This window comes from Schistocerca serialis, chromosome 1 (genome assembly GCF_023864345.2).
Source record: "Schistocerca serialis cubense isolate TAMUIC-IGC-003099 chromosome 1, iqSchSeri2.2, whole genome shotgun sequence".
Classification (NCBI taxonomy): domain Eukaryota; kingdom Metazoa; phylum Arthropoda; class Insecta; order Orthoptera; family Acrididae; genus Schistocerca; species Schistocerca serialis.
The window spans coordinates 543,731,691-543,748,514 of record NC_064638.1 but is presented as its reverse complement, the minus strand read 5'-3'; the positions used below and the strand labels follow the sequence as shown (position 1 = coordinate 543,748,514).

The 16,824-nt window shown below is 40.2% G+C and overlaps 1 protein-coding gene across 1 annotated transcript in view; it reads left to right on the top strand.

Moving 5' to 3' along the window:
* Positions 1–16,824, top strand: part of LOC126412383 (carboxypeptidase B-like) — a 235,916-nt gene that overhangs the window by 100,315 nt on the left and 118,777 nt on the right. Inside the window, exon 3 of the mRNA XM_050081999.1 lies at positions 10,407–10,552. Coding sequence (XP_049937956.1) covers positions 10,407–10,552 — 146 coding nt within the window. The remainder of the gene's footprint in view (positions 1–10,406; positions 10,553–16,824) is intronic.

The following is a 16,824-nucleotide window of genomic DNA, read 5'->3' as shown; positions in this document are numbered from 1 at the left end:
CTTCAATAATTTGCCAGCAAACACAAAAAATTTAGTTACAAATAAAGATCAGTTTAAAAGGAGCCTGAAAGACTTACTAGTGGCCAACTCCTTTTACTCCATTGATGAATTTTTAAATAGAAACAAATGATGTATTGTATATATTCATACTGTTAGTATTGTTATTTCAGTTTTTTTTTTTTTTTTTTTAAAAAAAAAAAAGGTGACATGGTCCACATCCATGAGGATCTCCTCAACACGGATCTATGGAACGAAAAACTAATCTAATCTAATCATCATCATCATCATCATCATCATCATTATCATCATCATATTCTTCCAAAATTACTTCATCAACAAACTTATTAACAACACAAGTCTCATTTCTATCAACACCTCCATTTATCTGCAATAAGCTAGCAGTCTCAGACTTATAAACGTCAGTTATTGCACAGCTCTGATTCATATTTGCATCAAAAATACCATCTAGGTCAGATCCAATACAGTCATTACCTGTTATACGTACATCAATAACACTGTTTCCTGACCAGTTGAAGAAATCTCTAGTACATAGTACATCAAAATTCTCAGTACTCTCATTCTGATTTGTGATTAGTATCTACATCACTACAATTAAAGCCGGCCGAAGTGGCCGTGCGGTTAAAGTCACTGCAGTCTGGAACTGCAAGACCGCTACAGTCGCCGGTTCAAATCCTGCCTCGGGCATGGATGTTTGTGATGTCCTTGGGTTAGTTAGGTTTAACTAGTTCTAAATTCTAGGGGACTAATGACCTCAGCAGTTGAGTCCCATAGTGCTCAGAGCCATTTGAACCATTTGAACTATAATTAAACATAGTATCCCAAAACGTTTGATCAAAACATAAATGAGAAATCTGATATTCCTTCTATTCAACTTCAGATACCTGTGCCACATTACAAACACTGTTATTATTGTCTAATTGAAAGTGTAAATTTGGGGCCCTGAACTTGTATTTCCTAGCCCCAAAACTGTGGACATTCATTGAGGTGGACTGCTGTTTCCTGAGTATTTACCTCTATGATTCTTTCTCCTATTACATTGCCCATGGTTATCCCCATTATTCATATTCTGCTGATGTTCAAAATTTCTTTCTCTATTAACATGTTGACCCTGATAGATGTTATCATTATCTCTGATTCTGTGGTCATTGCCATTGTGATCTCTTATCATTTTGATTGTTATGGTACATACTTCTTTCTACTGTGAGCCTGTCAACATACCACAAAAATTGTTTAAGGCAGTCATCAGGTCCATGTACTAAATCTCCCTGCAACCTTTCTGGTAATCTCATTTTGAGTGTGTCAATCAATGTCATTGCATCAAATGGTTTGTCAAGGTGTGTTAATTTCTTAAGTTGATTCTTACAAAATTCTTTCAGAGTACTGTCCCTATTCCTATAGTAATTAGGACCAGTCAGAAATTCACTTTTAATTCTCCCCTGTTCAGAGTCCAACCATTTTTCCGAAACTTTGATATGCATCCCACTGACTTAAATTTAGATTTATCCAAGACAGAGCTTTGCCTTCAAGACATCTTTTAACGAATTTAGTGTTTTGATCATCCCTCATGCCTTGACACAAAACTATCTGTATAGTGCTTCAGAAAATCACTGGATGTAAATTGTCTGCTGGAAAACTTTAGATTGGCGTGATTGAATACTGATTTTTGCGAATACAATTTTTCTGAACTAAAATGTTTTCATCTAAAACTGTTCACATTAGTTTGCATACTGTTTTTAACTTTTCAAATTTTTTGACCTAAACTGCTAAGGTTCTGTTTCATTTTTTTTGCTACAGCCTTCTGTTCAACACTGATGTCATTAATATTCTTCTTCTGATTCGCAGCCTTGGCAATAAACTCCTTTTCCAGAACAATGAATTTATTTTCACAGGAAAGGAATACAGTGGCACAATAATGTTGACTGGTGATGGTGACTGCTCACACAACATTATGCCTCCCAACACCATAACACTTACTCCACCAAAATGATCATATTCAACTATGTTGCTTGGCGCATTATGTGTTCCAGTCTCAAGCAATATGAAGGTACATCCTAACTGTCGAATATGATCATTTTTGTGATCAGGTGCTACGGTACGCAGAGGCATGGGTGTACTGATCTCCAAATTTTTGCACATAGTACACTCACTGCTCAGCACTATTGTGTTACTGTACTCCTTCCCAGTGCTCTTGTTTCCAAGGGTGCAGTCATCCCTGACTTCATTTTCCTTTATGACAAAGCATGACCACACAGAAATGCACAGGTGGAGAATTGATTGAGATGAGTTAATATTCAATGAATAGATTGGCTTGCCCATTCTCCCAACTTAAGACCCATCGAGAATATGTAGGATGTGCTGGGGACATATATTGCAGCATATCCTCATGAACCAGTGATCATCCCTCAGTTGTCAGCTGCACTGGTGGAGGAATGGGACACAGTGCCACAAGAGCTCCTTATCAAACTTTTGGACAGCATGGGAGCACATTGCAGAGCATACATTGCCACCCTTGGTGTTCACATACCATATTAAGACCTGTGTACCATATTTTGTAATGTTCAGGGGACTGTCGTAAATTGCAGTGACTTCACTGTAATTCTTGTCTTTGAATAAAAGTATCATTTCTGATTATTTCATTGAGTATGTCTTTCAGTTACCTTGTGTACTGTTCTGTAGCAGTTCTTTCTATGTATGATCCAAGTTTCATTGAACAATATAATGCAATGGATAGATGCTACTCACCATATAGTGGAGATGCTAAGTCACAGTGTAGCAGAGATGCAAAGTCACAGAAAGGCACAACAAAAAGACTGTCATAAATTTAGCTTTCAGCCAACAAGGCCTTTGCCAAAAATAGACAATATACTCACATGCACATGTTCACATGAATGCAACTCTCACACACAGACACATGACCACAGTCTCTGACAGCTGGAGCCATGTGTGGGTGATTTGTGTTTGTGTGAGTGTGTGCATGTTTGTATGTTGTCTATTTTTGACAATTGCCTTGTTCAACTGTCTAACATTGTGTAGGGCCCCCCACGAGCAAGCAGAAGTGCTGCAACATGATGTGGCATGGACTCAACTAATACCTGAAACTGTGCTGGAGGGAAGTGACACTATAAATCCTGCAGGGCTGTCCATAAATTCATAAGAGTGTGAGGGGGTAGAGATCTCTGCTGAACAGCACGTTGCAAGGCATCCCAGATATGCTGACTAATGTTCAGGTCTGGGGTGTTTGGTGGCCCATAGAAGTGTTTAAACTCAGAAGACTGTTCCTGGAGCCACTCTGTAGCAATTCTGAATGTGTGGGGTTTTGCATTGCCCTGCTAGAATTACGCAGGTCCATTGGAATGCACAATTGACATAAATAGTTCCAGGTGATCAGACAGGATGCTTTTTACATGTCACCTGACAGAGTCATATCTAAATGTATCAGGGATCCCATATCACTCCAACTGCACATGCCCCATACATTATAAAGCCTCCATCAGCCTGAACAGTCCCCTACTGACATGCAGGGGCCATAAGTTCATGAGGTTGTCTCCACACCCATATACATCCATCTGCTCAATACAATTTGAAATGAGACTCGTTTGACCAGGCAATAAGTTTCCAGTCACAGTCCAATGCCACTGCTGACAAGTACAGGCAAGGCATAAAGTTTTATGTTATGTAGTCATGAAGCATACACAAGTGGGCCATCAGCTCTGAAAGCCCATATTGATGATGTTTTATAGAACGATTTGCCCACTAATACTTGCTGATGGGCCAGCATTGAAATCTGGAGCAATTAGCTGAAGGGTTGTAGTTCTGTCATATTGAATGATTCTCTTCAGTCATTGTTGGTCCTGTTCTTGTAGGATCTTTTTCTGGCTGCAGTGATGTCGAAGATTTGATGTTTTACCAGTTTCCTGGTATTCATGGTACATTCGTGAAATGAAGTGGTTGTATTGGAAAATCCCCACTTCATTGCCACCTTGGAGATGCTACGTCCCTTCACTCATGTGATGACTATAACACCACATTCACTTAACTCTTGATAACCTGCCATTGTAGCAGCAGCAACCAATCTAACTATTCCGCCAGATGCTTGTTGTCTTCTATAGCCGCTGCTGACAGCAGCACCTTATTCAGCCTGTTTACATATCTCTGTATTTGAATAGGCATGTCTGTACCAGTTTCTTTCGTGCTTCAATGTATATGGTGGGTAGCAACCATTCTTTTCATTATACTGTTTCATTCCATACTGGATTTTTCCAAGTGTCATTGAGCTACATTACTTGGCAGTGATGCATAATGCAAAATTTACTTTTGTCCTTAAGTCTGGCATACCGATGTATAGTAATCTTTATCGTCACACATTTCATATTCATGGGCACTAATCACTGTATGTATCCATGAAACATGTAATAAATAAATATGTAAATCAGATATCAAGCACCTGCTATCTCTTTGTAGTCATAACATGATGTCTTGTTTATCTAATATCTTAGCGATCCATAAAACGTTTGCAAATTTCTTCTCTGTTGCAACTGTACACCTCTATAACAAACTACACAGCACTCTGTGCTCAATTCAGTATCCTATTGCATCTAAGAAAAAGGCTGAAGCTCTCCCTTTCATTAACCGCAGAACCAACAGAAAATTCTTGTAGGGCCAGTTTCTCTTTGTTAAACAGTAAGGCAAATACTCTTATCTTCTAATAGTTACTCTACTTACACTTTTTTCAGTCAGTTACATCATTTTCTTTCCCTCAATCCCCATTTCTTATGTTTTTCTGTCATATTTCTCTTTAGTTACCTCTCCCTCTTGTTTCACATCAATTGATGCCACTGCCACCAGCTTAAACTCTGTCGGTATTTTGCCTTTGTTGTTCTACTTTTTGTGAATTAATGTAAACTTTGTGTTTTTTATGGTGGTTTTAATTTACTGGTAACTATTTATTTACAACTTGTACAAAATAGATACACATTCCAAAGTTTTGTCATCCTTCAAAGTAGTCACCAACATTGTGTATAACTTGTTGCCAATGATGTGGAAGTCATAGAATAGCCCTAGCAGGGCCAGTAATGTTCATAGTTTCAGTGGAGTGGTCTATTGCCTGCAAAATAATGGGAGGGGGGGGGTTTCTGCATAAAGCATCACTGCTTCTTTCTCTCAGATGTTCGTTTCTGGAACCCTGCCTGTGAACATATTAGAGAAAGAAGTGGTGACACTTTCTGCAGGTCCTGCCACCATTTTGTATGACAATTCTCAGGTACATATCACACAACTTATGAGTGATTTGTTCAATCCATGGAGATGGGAAGTGCTGTGCCACCCACCACAATCCCCTGAGTTTCCCTTTTGACTTCAATTTCATTCCCAAATTGAAGGAAGCACTTCATGGCATTTGCTTCAGAACTGTTAGAGAGATTCCTTGGGCAATAGATCACTCCATTTGAATTATCAACACAACTGGCACTGCTAAAGGTATTTTACAACTGACACATTGCTGACAACAAGTTATACACAATGCAGGTGACTACTTTGAAGGACAGTAAAGCCTTTGAACATGTAACTGTTTTGTATCAGCTGTAAATAAATTGTTGCCAACCATTGTACTATAACTACTACTGTGTCCACTGTTTGTCTTATAGTTACTTCTATGTGTAGTGTCTCGTATTAAGTGTAAGACTTCCTATAACAAGTGTGTGGTGATGAACATCTTGTAAAACACATAGAATACCTGGTTACCTAGCCAGGATAAATATATCAGTGAATAAAAAATAAATAATAAAGCCGTGGGACACTTATCAAAGAAATATCATTCAAATTAATTGCAGAACACATTAATAAACCCATGTGTTTATGTAGCATAGAAGAATTCTCTGATAGTAGTACACAAAAAATGTAACCTATAAAAACTAAAATAAAGTTGTATTCTTTTACTGCTACTTTGTAATGCATTACATAAAACTAATTTTTGACTAATAACTAATAAAAATATTCTCTGCAATTGTAAGTACCTGCTACCTCATTCCTGAAATATTAACAACTGCCAACTCACAGTTGGGATACTTACCAATAAACATTATTCTTAGTAGCAGCATTCAGCTACAAATTAAGGAAGACTCAAATTGACAATTTTTCTGGTGCAAATACCGGGTGATCAAAAAGTCAGTATAAATTTGAAAACTTAACAAACCACAGAATAATGTATATAGAGAGGTAAAAATTGACATACATGCTTGGAATGACATGGGGTTTTATTAGAACAAAAAAAAAAAAAACACCTCATATTGCTAGACGCGTGAAAGATCTCTTGCACTCATCGTTTGGTGACGATTGTGTGCTCAGCCGCCACTTTCGTCATGCTTGGCCTCCCAGGTCCCCAGACATCAGTCCATGCGATTACTGGCTTTGGGGTTACCTGAAGTCGCAAGTGTATCGTGATCGACCGACATCTCTAGCGATGCTGAAAGACAACATCCAACGCCAATGCCTCACCATAACTCCAGACATGCTTTACTGTGCTGTTCACAACATTATTCCTTGACTACAGCTATTGTTGAGGAATGATGTGTGGACATATTGAGCATTTTCTGTACAGAACATCATCTTTGCTTTGTCTTACTTTGTTATGCTAATTATTGCTATTCTGATCAGATGAAGCACCATCTGTCGGAAATTTTTTGAACGTTTGTATTTTTTTGGTTCTAATAAAACCCCATGTCATTCGAAGCATGTGTGTCAATTTGTACCTCTCTGTCTACATTAGTCCATGATTTATTCAGTTTTCAAATTTATACTGACTTTTTGATCACCCGGTATTTCTGATCGCACTTCAGTTTGAGGAATCACATGATGGTTGGCATTTATATGTCATATCAACAAATTGAGTGTGGAAGGAGTCCATACAGAAATCTCAATGTGCAAGGCATGGTTTACGATTGTGTGAATGTTTGCTGTGGTCAGTTGAAGGTAACTGCCCCCTGTGAGGGAGATACATTACACACAGGTGTGATTGGCCTGCTTGGCTGCATCTACACAATTGGCATGGCATAGCTGCTGTGAGTCACTGTTGGAGGCATTGGTAAGTGTGGCATTTATACACTCCTGGAAATGGAAAAAAGAACACATTGACACCGGTGTGTCAGACCCACCATACTTGCTCCGGACACTGCCAGAGGGCTGTACAAGCAATGATCACACGCACGGCACAGCGGACACACCAGGAACTGCGGTGTTGGCCGTCGAATGGCGCTAGCTGCGCAGCATTTGTGCACCGCCGCCGTCAGTGTCAGCCAGTTTGCCGTGCCATACGGAGCTCCATCGCAGTCTTTAACACTGGTAGCATGCCGCGACAGCGTGGACGTGAACCGTATGTGCAGTTGACGGACTTTGAGCGAGGGCGTATAGTGGGCATGCGGGAGGCCGGGTGGACGTACCGCCGAATTGCTCAACACGTGGGGCGTGAGGTCTCCACAGTACATCGATGTTGTCGCCAGTGGTCGGCGGAAGGTGCACGTGCCCGTCGACCTGGGACAGGACCGCAGCGACGCACGGATGCGCGCCAAGACCGTAGGATCCTACGCAGTGCCGTAGGGGACCGCACCGCCACTTCCCAGCAAATTAGGGACGCTGTTGCTCCTGGGGTATCGGCGAGGACCATTCGCAACCGTCTCCATGAAGCTGGGCTACGGTCCCGCACACTGTTAGGCCGTCTTCCGCTCACGCCCCAACATCGTGCAGCCCGCCTCCAGTGGTGTCGCGACAGGCGTGAATGGAGGGACGAATGGAGACGTGTCGTCTTCAGCGATGAGAGTCGCTTCTGCCTTGGTGCCAATGATGGTCGTATGCGTGTTTGGCGCCGTACAGGTGAGCGCCACAATCAGGACTGCATACGACCGAGGCACACAGGGCCAACACCCGGCATCATGGTGTGGGGAGCGATCTCCTACACTGGCCGTACACCACTGGTGATCGTCGAGGGGACACTGAATAGTGCACGGTACATCCAGACCGTCATCGATCCCATCGTTCTACCATTCCTAGACCGGCAAGGGAACTTGCTGTTCCAACAGGACAATGCACATCCGCATGTATCCCGTGCCACCCAACGTGCTCTAGAAGGTGTAAGTCAACTACCCTGGCCAGCAAGATCTCCGGATCTGTCCCCCATTGAGCATGTTTGGGACTGGATGAAGCGTCGTCTCACGCGGTCTGCACGTCCAGCACGAACGCTGGTCCAACTGAGGCGCCAGGTGGAAATGGCATGGCAAGCCGTTCCACAGGACTACATCCAGCATCTGTACGATCGTCTCCATGGGAGAATAGCAGCCTGCATTGCTGCGAAAGGTGGATATACACTGTACTAGTGCCGACATTGTGCATGCTCTGTTGCCTGTGTCTATGTGCCTGTGGCTCTGTCAGTGTGATCATGTGATGTATCTGACCCCAGGAATGTGTTAATAAAGTTTCCCCTTCCTGGGACAATGAATTCACGGTGTTCTTATTTCAATTTCCAGGAGTGTACATTTTTGGTTCTGCAAAACAGTAAAAATCTTGTCTGCCAATATTAATTTGCTTTACAGTGATTTGTGTTCTTGCACAATTGTGCTTGATGTGGGAGCTCTACAATCGACAAAGTCCTAAGTGTGTGTTCAGGCATGAGGTTAATATCCATCACTGTATGTAACTGGTGCCAAGGCTGTGAAAGCATCCTGTAGCTCAGACATTCATCATAGATGACTTGTTTTACTTGCTTCCCTGGTACTTGTGAAAGGCACTAATCTAGTGCAAACTTTGTGGTGTTTTGTTTATTGCTCTCTGAAGGAGCCAGAGCCAGATTATATCACTGATTATGTTTGCATGATTGCCAAGAGCCTGAGAAAAGTGACAAATTTTGCATTGTCATCCAAGAAGCCATGGGTGGTCAGAATGCCCTCAGTAATCAAGAACCACATCACAGGTTGGTGTGGGCAGAATGGAGGCAGCATAAGTTGTGAACTGAAATGGGTGGTGGAGTTGTTGATCCGTGGTTATGCTGATGGGCAGTACAATGTACAGTGAGCCACAACAGATTAGTTCACAGTATCCATATGTGGTGCAGGTATAAGTTCAGTATCAATGTCCAGAAACATTTCAGCTGGTTGAACAATGTGATGTAGGACAAAGATTTTTATCACGGTTGAATGTATGGAGGTAGACATATCAGTGTCAATGGATATTCAAGTATTTGCATGTCCAAGAAGCTGATGTGCAGTATTGGAATAATATGTGCACAGAGTAAAGTACAGAATAAAATCGCCCAATAGACTGTCTGTTGGGATACATAAGCAGCATTGTCAGCATTGTTGACACTGCACTGAGAATGATAATTTTCCTGCTTGTGACGTGCTAAACACATCCATACAAAAGTATACAAAAGTGACTGTCTCATTTTAGAAATTGTGGTGTATGACAGTTAAAAGATAGTTCCATTGTTGGTATGTAGTATTCAATCTGGGGACATAGAAGCATTCAGATGAGGTGTACATGGTCTTCATGGATCACCAATGTGGATTTTATCCATGGGATGGGATAAAGGTAAAATATTGTAATGACACAGTTATGTATAACTTGCACTTTATTCTATAATTCGACACAGGGCAAATACATGTCTAAGTTCACATCAGCTGTAAAGCACAATGAATCATAGTTCCTCAGATATTTCAGGCCTGGCTGCTTTTGCTAGTGAAAGAGTTTCCTCTCTGCAGCAGCTGCTCTCACTATCAGAGTCTACACAAATCAAATGATGCAGTTCAAACAACAAAATAAACAAAATGAAAACAAAATGCTTATTTAAGTTAAGGCTAGGAGTCCTTCTGATGCACTTTAAATTACTAGTGTTAAATCTGTTTATTACAATTGTTCCTTTTGTAATTGTCACAATTTAGTACAATACTGAAGCTTTTTATGATGTGGAAGATGATAATATTACTCAACAATTACCTGTTTTTTTTCTCTTCTTTCCCCACTGAAAACAGTAATTTCAGCTTTTTGGATGTTTCTCTCATTGTCTTCTGAGATGTACGTTTTTCTGTGTTTGAATCCATATCCAGATTTATCAACATTGCCAAATATTCCTTTCCTAATAGATGATGCTGGTATGTGTATCTTTCATTGATTTGGAACTGTGACATTTTTCAGTTTCAAACTTGTCAATGAAGTGTGCAATAAAATGATTGTGCTCATGTTATCAAATTGCAGTGGGGTCTCTGTGGAAAATAATATAAGAAATACAGTTATTTTACTTTTGTAAATATTGTCAATAACATTATTTTTGTAGTCTTTTGCTCTTGAGATATAATTTAATATTTTGTGGTACTATCCTAAAAATCATTTTGGTTTTGTGACAGAATGTGGTGCTAGCAGTGATCCATGCTCAGGTTGTTATGCAGGAGAAAAGCCCTTCTCTGAAGTGGAAACACAGGCATTTAGGGCTTATGTCATGTCAATTAGAGATCGCCTGAAGCTCTACCTTACGTTTCATAGCTATGGGCCTGTAAGTACAAGTTTTATTTAAGTGCAACTCATAAAATAAGGAAAAGCAATCACTGATGTGTAGTGGACTTAACATTTGGAATATACAAGCACATAATGGAAAAGAATAACCACATTATCTTTCAAGCTCTTACTCTTTTTCTAGCAAAAGTATGCACATTCACACACATAACCACACTGAGACCAAACTGTACCCTCTCAAGACATATCCTGTGCTCTCACAATCCCACTGCCCTTTTACCTCCACTAACCCGATTCCCACTGTCTTGCCCTATCTTTTTCCTTCTCTCTTCTGTTCACACCACTCCTTCCCCAGACAGATCATTACTGCCTTCTCCCACAACTCTGCCCCCCCCCCTCTCTCTTTCTCTCCCTTGCTCCCTCCCTCCCACCTTTTTCCTCTCTCTCTTCTCTCTCCCCCCTCTCTTCCCCTTATTCTATCCTCCTCGCTTCCAATTTTTACCCCTCTTCCTTCCTCTCTCCCCTTCGTATCTCTCTCTTCATCTCCACTTCCTCTCTTTCCTCCTCCCTTCCTCTCTGCCTCTCTTTTATGTCTCTTATACGCTCTAATCCTTGGAAATGGGAATGAAATGATTATATGGCATTACTGACCAGGAGACCCTGTCCAGGGATGTTCAGCTGCCAAATGCAAGTCTTATTGCAGTCGACACCACATTGGGCACTCATGTGCCAGTGATGAGCATGAAATGATGATGAGGACCACACAACACCCAGTCCACGAGTGGAGAAAATTTCCAACCCGTCCAGGAATAAAACCCAGGCCTACTGCATGAGAGGCAAGCACGTTACCATTCAGCTTAGAGGCAGACTCTGCTCACTGAACTCCTTTCACCTTGTTGTGCAACTGCTGAGTCATCTGGTGAAAGACCTGACACTGTCCCACTATGGCTTCCTTGCCTCATGTATACTTCATTATTTCCACCCCATCTCCACTAGTTCAAGCAATGGCTCTCAATAATTGATGATAATGTGTCTCACCATAGCTGTGGTTGTGTTAATTTGAATGTGTGTATAACAGCTCCAAAGTTAGTGTGAATACTGTTTCCTGTTATGTGTGTCTATGCACTACACATCAGTCTGCTTATAGGTGTGTGGTTGCTTTCCGCTATGTTATGTATTGTCCCATCCAGGAATTTCCATTATATTTATAACTTAAGTACAAACTTTTTTATGTTCTTTTTGATCACATAGAGTTAAAATGTCTTAGATGCTATTTCATTATTAATTCTTCTCCTATTTAAACTTTACTTGACATCTATTCTAATTATAATCTTTGTATTTTTTGGTTTGGAATGAAAAGTGCAGCCATAGGAACACAGTTCAGATTTGGATAACAGGTGAACACAAACATTTGCTTGAAATTGATGATGTCCATACCTGGCTGTTTCATTTGTGGGAGGATGAAGAAAACTATTGGGTGCATCTCAGCAGTACTATAAATTTAATGTCATCAAGAACCTTTTGTATTTTTGCCACTCTTTGGGGTGGAGCAAAATTTCATACAGGCCTTGAACTGAAATTTGATTGGGTATCAGTTCAATACATTTTGACCAACTGCAAATACTTGTGGCAGTTTCATTTCTTTTCTTCTCGGCTTTTCTGGTGCTGTATATATAAATAGAATATTTCTGTCTCCTTCCTCAGTTATATAGTTGTTGTGGTCTTCAGTCCGAACACTGGTTTGATGCAGCTGTCCATGTTACTCCATCCCGTGCGAACCTCTTTATCTCTGATTAACTACTGCAACCCAAATCCTTCTGAATCTGGTTACTGTATTCATTTCTTGGTCTCCCTCTAGAATTTTTTCAAATACAAACTTCCCTTCAGTACTAAACTGATGATTCCTTGATGTCTCAGAATGTGTTCTACCAGTCAATCCCTTCTTTTGGTCAAGTTGTGCCTCAAATTTCTTGTCTCTCCAATTCTATGCAGTACTTTTTCATTGGTTACATGACTGACCAATCTAATCTTCAAGGTTCTTCTGTAGCAGTGCATTTTGAAAGCTTCCATTCTCTGTTTGTCTTAGCTGTTTATCCTCCATATTTTACTTCCATATTCCACACAAATACCTTCAGAAAAGACTTCCTAACACTTAAATCTGTATTCCGCTTTAACAAATTTTCTTCTTCAGAAATGCTGTTCTTGCCATTGTCAGTCTACATTTTACATCCTGTCTATTTCTGCCATAAAACGTATCTATCAATTAGTTTGACGTAAGGTCATGTACTCATCGTTGCAGATGATCTGTTGCAGCCATAGTCCTGGATTCTTAGACAGTTGCTGTAACATTTAACTATTTGATTAAATGAATATTTAATTCTGTATTATGTTTCAATGTGTGGTTTATTTTATTCACGAAAAATCAAAGCATCTTTACAAAACTGAAATAAGTAGTAACATACTTACAATAATGAAATGAAGCTTACTCAACAAGCTACATGTTTTCTGTGCAAGTTCACACGAAGTACTGACCCCCATGCCAACTTGGCTGACCCACACTTCCAATGTTTCACTTCTGTCCTTACAAACATATAGTGATTACTTTCATAAAATATTTATGCAATTCAGTCATTGCTTTTTCCTTCAGAGTAAGTGCCAACATATAGTGGTATTGAGATATCAAGAATGTGGTTGCATGTTGCTTTGAGTAACAACATACAATAACTTAAATAAGTGACTAATACACCATATTGGTTGTGTTTTATATGTGATTGGAACATCACAACAGTAATGTGGTTGGGCATTATACATAGGTAAGTGTTCACCACTTGGGTGTGAATACACAATAAATGAATCAGAAATGACTGATACATCATGACAAAATATGGTTAGGTGCTATACATTGGTAAGAGTTCATCACTTAGGTGTGAATACACAATAAATGGATCATAAGTGACTGGTACATCATGACAAAAATTTGAATAGGCTTTATACATTGGTAAGTGACCACCACTTGGGTGTGAATACACAATAAATGAATCATAAGTGACTGGTACATCATGACAGAAATATGAACAGGCTTTATACATTGGTAAGTTGGTTTGAGCATTATATATAAAACATATTTAAGTGAATTAATTATCTTCAGTAGTGCAGAAATACTAGCTTGTTTCCCTTATCCTCCTATAAAATAGACTTTAGTCAACAACAACAAGAGTTGACATGGTAAATGAGAAGGGTCTCAGCAATATAGACAAACGCGTGTGGACAGAGGGAAGGAAGGCTTGGTACTCTGATGAGAAGTAAGAAATGAAACAGAAGATTCAGAGTGTTGGAGCTGAAGAAGGAAAGATGACAGACCCCGAAGATTGGAACACCCCTACCCCCCCTACCCTCCTCCCCAGGATCCCTCCTGTTCCAGTACTTCACTGAGGCGCCAGAGGGAGAAGTGTGCTTGGCATTCCTTATAGAATGGACTTGCCACAGCTTGACCTTCACAGTCCCCAAAAATTAACCTCAACACTCCCTATTGACTGATCAATGAAGGGTAAACAATTAACATTCTGCAAGACAGAGTAATTGACATATTTAACACTGTGTTGGTTAATTCAAGTAACAAATGCTAGATACAACCAGCTGACTTACAAGCAGTCCCTCTAATATCTGAGTTTGATTAAACATAATTAATTACATAAACATGAAAATATTGAAACCTGTGACATAACTGATACATAAATATGGAAAAACTAAAGCGAGGCATAGAATTACTGTTTTCCTCTGATATATGTTCCAGCTCAAACATAATTTGTACATAAACATGAAAATATAGAAATAAGGTACACAAATATCATATCAAATTACTGCATATCCTATGTCAATAAATCAACAAAGTGAGATGCCTCTTTGCGCAGATAATGCAAGTGTTATAATGTTCACATTATGGGAAGAACTTTCTCATGCATCACTATATTTGCTAAACACCATAAAGTCAAGTGTGAAAATGAGAAAAAATTGACACATTTTCAAAATTAAGCAGGAGGCAGCCCTGAGATACAAAATTTAAGTTACCAAAATCTCAGCCAAGTGACGTATACATTCCCTTTCCAATTGACAAGGCAGAGGTAAAAGATATTTCAAGCAGCAGCATGTATAAATAAACAGTCGTAAGTTTGAGACTACATTGTCAATGAGTGATTATAGAGAATTATATTACATTTAACGGTATATCATTGTATTAAGTCTAGATAGACCAGATTAAACAGATGACTATAGTGTGCATTGCATCATGTAAAGGTAGTTGTCAAGCAACTTACAAGAAACAGTAATTGTTAGCCTTTCAGACATCTATTTTCATTGAAAAATTATGTCAGTTTTCAACTGTTGAAATACACCAAGACATAATGACTGTACCACTTGCAGGACCAAAAGTCTTTACTTCTTTACAAGCCACGTTTCAGGTCAGGAAAACACAAGGACAGATAGAGGGATTTGCCCACAATAACTGTCAAAGGCATCTTGTTCTCGTAGCTTAAAAGTTGTCATCCCAAATTTTTCAGCATCTTCTTGTAGAGACTGAGAGCCACCATGGCCACATGTCACCATAGAATCAGATTTACATTGGTAAATTAAGTACCAGCAAGGCACTCCCAGAATATATACTGCTCAATATCCAGCTGACAGACTTCTCAATGATCTTCACCACATTAGACATGATGTACCAACATCAGATTAGACAGCAAATAAAATTGGGCACAGATAAAGGAAAATTCCAACATAGGTGTTAAAGGGTGAAGTATTACAGGTTACATCTGAACAGGTTAAATGTTATAAAGAAATGGTTAGTTCAGCCATTCTAAAGGTATGGTTTAAACTTTCCCATATCAAGTAAAGAATAATGAATGACCTAGTCTCCATTTGAAAGCAGACATCTACAAGAAAAACAGCTTTACAGAAATACAAATCCTCATGGGCTTCAGACAAATACCTAATCTTTGAAACACCATATTACCATAGTTTCGCATTTTGCTGCACATTACATAGCGATTGTTTATGACTGTCAGAACATAAATGATATAATAAGATAAAATTGGACTTGTTTTCATTAATTACATCACATTAGTGAAAAGCAATGGCTTGCTGTAACATACAGCACCTATTCTACTTCCTTCACCATTACAAATTTCCGTTCAAACTTCCTACAACACATGAGATGTATAGCTAAGCAGTTTGCCAATTTGAGCAGACATTATGACAAGAGTAATATGCAGAACATCTTATATCTATATCAAACAGATAGCGTAATATATTCAGATACCAGACATGTAGCAAACATCATCTGTATCTTATAGTACTAAAGCGTAAAAGAATTATTAAACAAGACTACCAATGGCTGATCATAATGCTCATTGAAGCACCAGAAATAACATGAAAAGAAAAACTGTATGAATCTCAAAACCTGGGAATCAGAAACACTTCTGTCCCAATAGCTATCTTCACCATAAATTTCTATCTTCCTCATGCTCCACAGACAGAGCCATTCAAGGTGAGGTGCATGCTCAGGAGAGATACACCAAACAACATCTTATAATCAGGAGTTCATTTATTCACATCTTCACACAAGTAATGCTTACACAGAACTGGATGGCGGAACTACACAAAGATACTTCTGAGAGGCCGGGGGGAGGGGGGGGGGGAATGACTAAGGCGTCGGCAGGGGTGGTGCATCGTCGGGGAACTGTGTGCGTATATGTCGTCAAGGAAGGTCTGGCCACCGAACGTGGAAGTCGTTGAAGCCCCGCTGGCCATCGTACTGGGCGTGCTGGTCGTGCGGCGAAAGGTAGGCCGATGGTTTGCAGGAGGAACGGAGCGATGACGATGATGTCTCTGGTGGGCGTGGCATGGCGAACACATGAAACATGTCCAGGTTGACATTGGGCGAGAGGGGAACACACTTCACAAGGTGGCAGGAAATGGCGGAGGTTGTGCCATGAGCACCTGATGAAGGGAAACACATGACGAACAGTGCGTCAACGCGTAGTATTATAGAGATGTTGTGGATTATGTCCAGGGAGACAGGCACCAACACCTCAAGGGAGGGCATGTTCAAGATGGGGGGGGGGGGGGGGGCGTGAGAAACTTCGACAGGGTGAGGCAGGTGACAGGGGAGAGGTCGAAGGGACTGGAGAAGGGCCCGGCGGTGAGGGTGTGATCGTAGGCAAGCTCGACATGCGGAGCATGTGATCACTCGATGGAGTGCATAAGACCAGAGTAGAGGGCGAGGTTGGAGAAGAGCTCAAGAATTGGAGCTGGAAG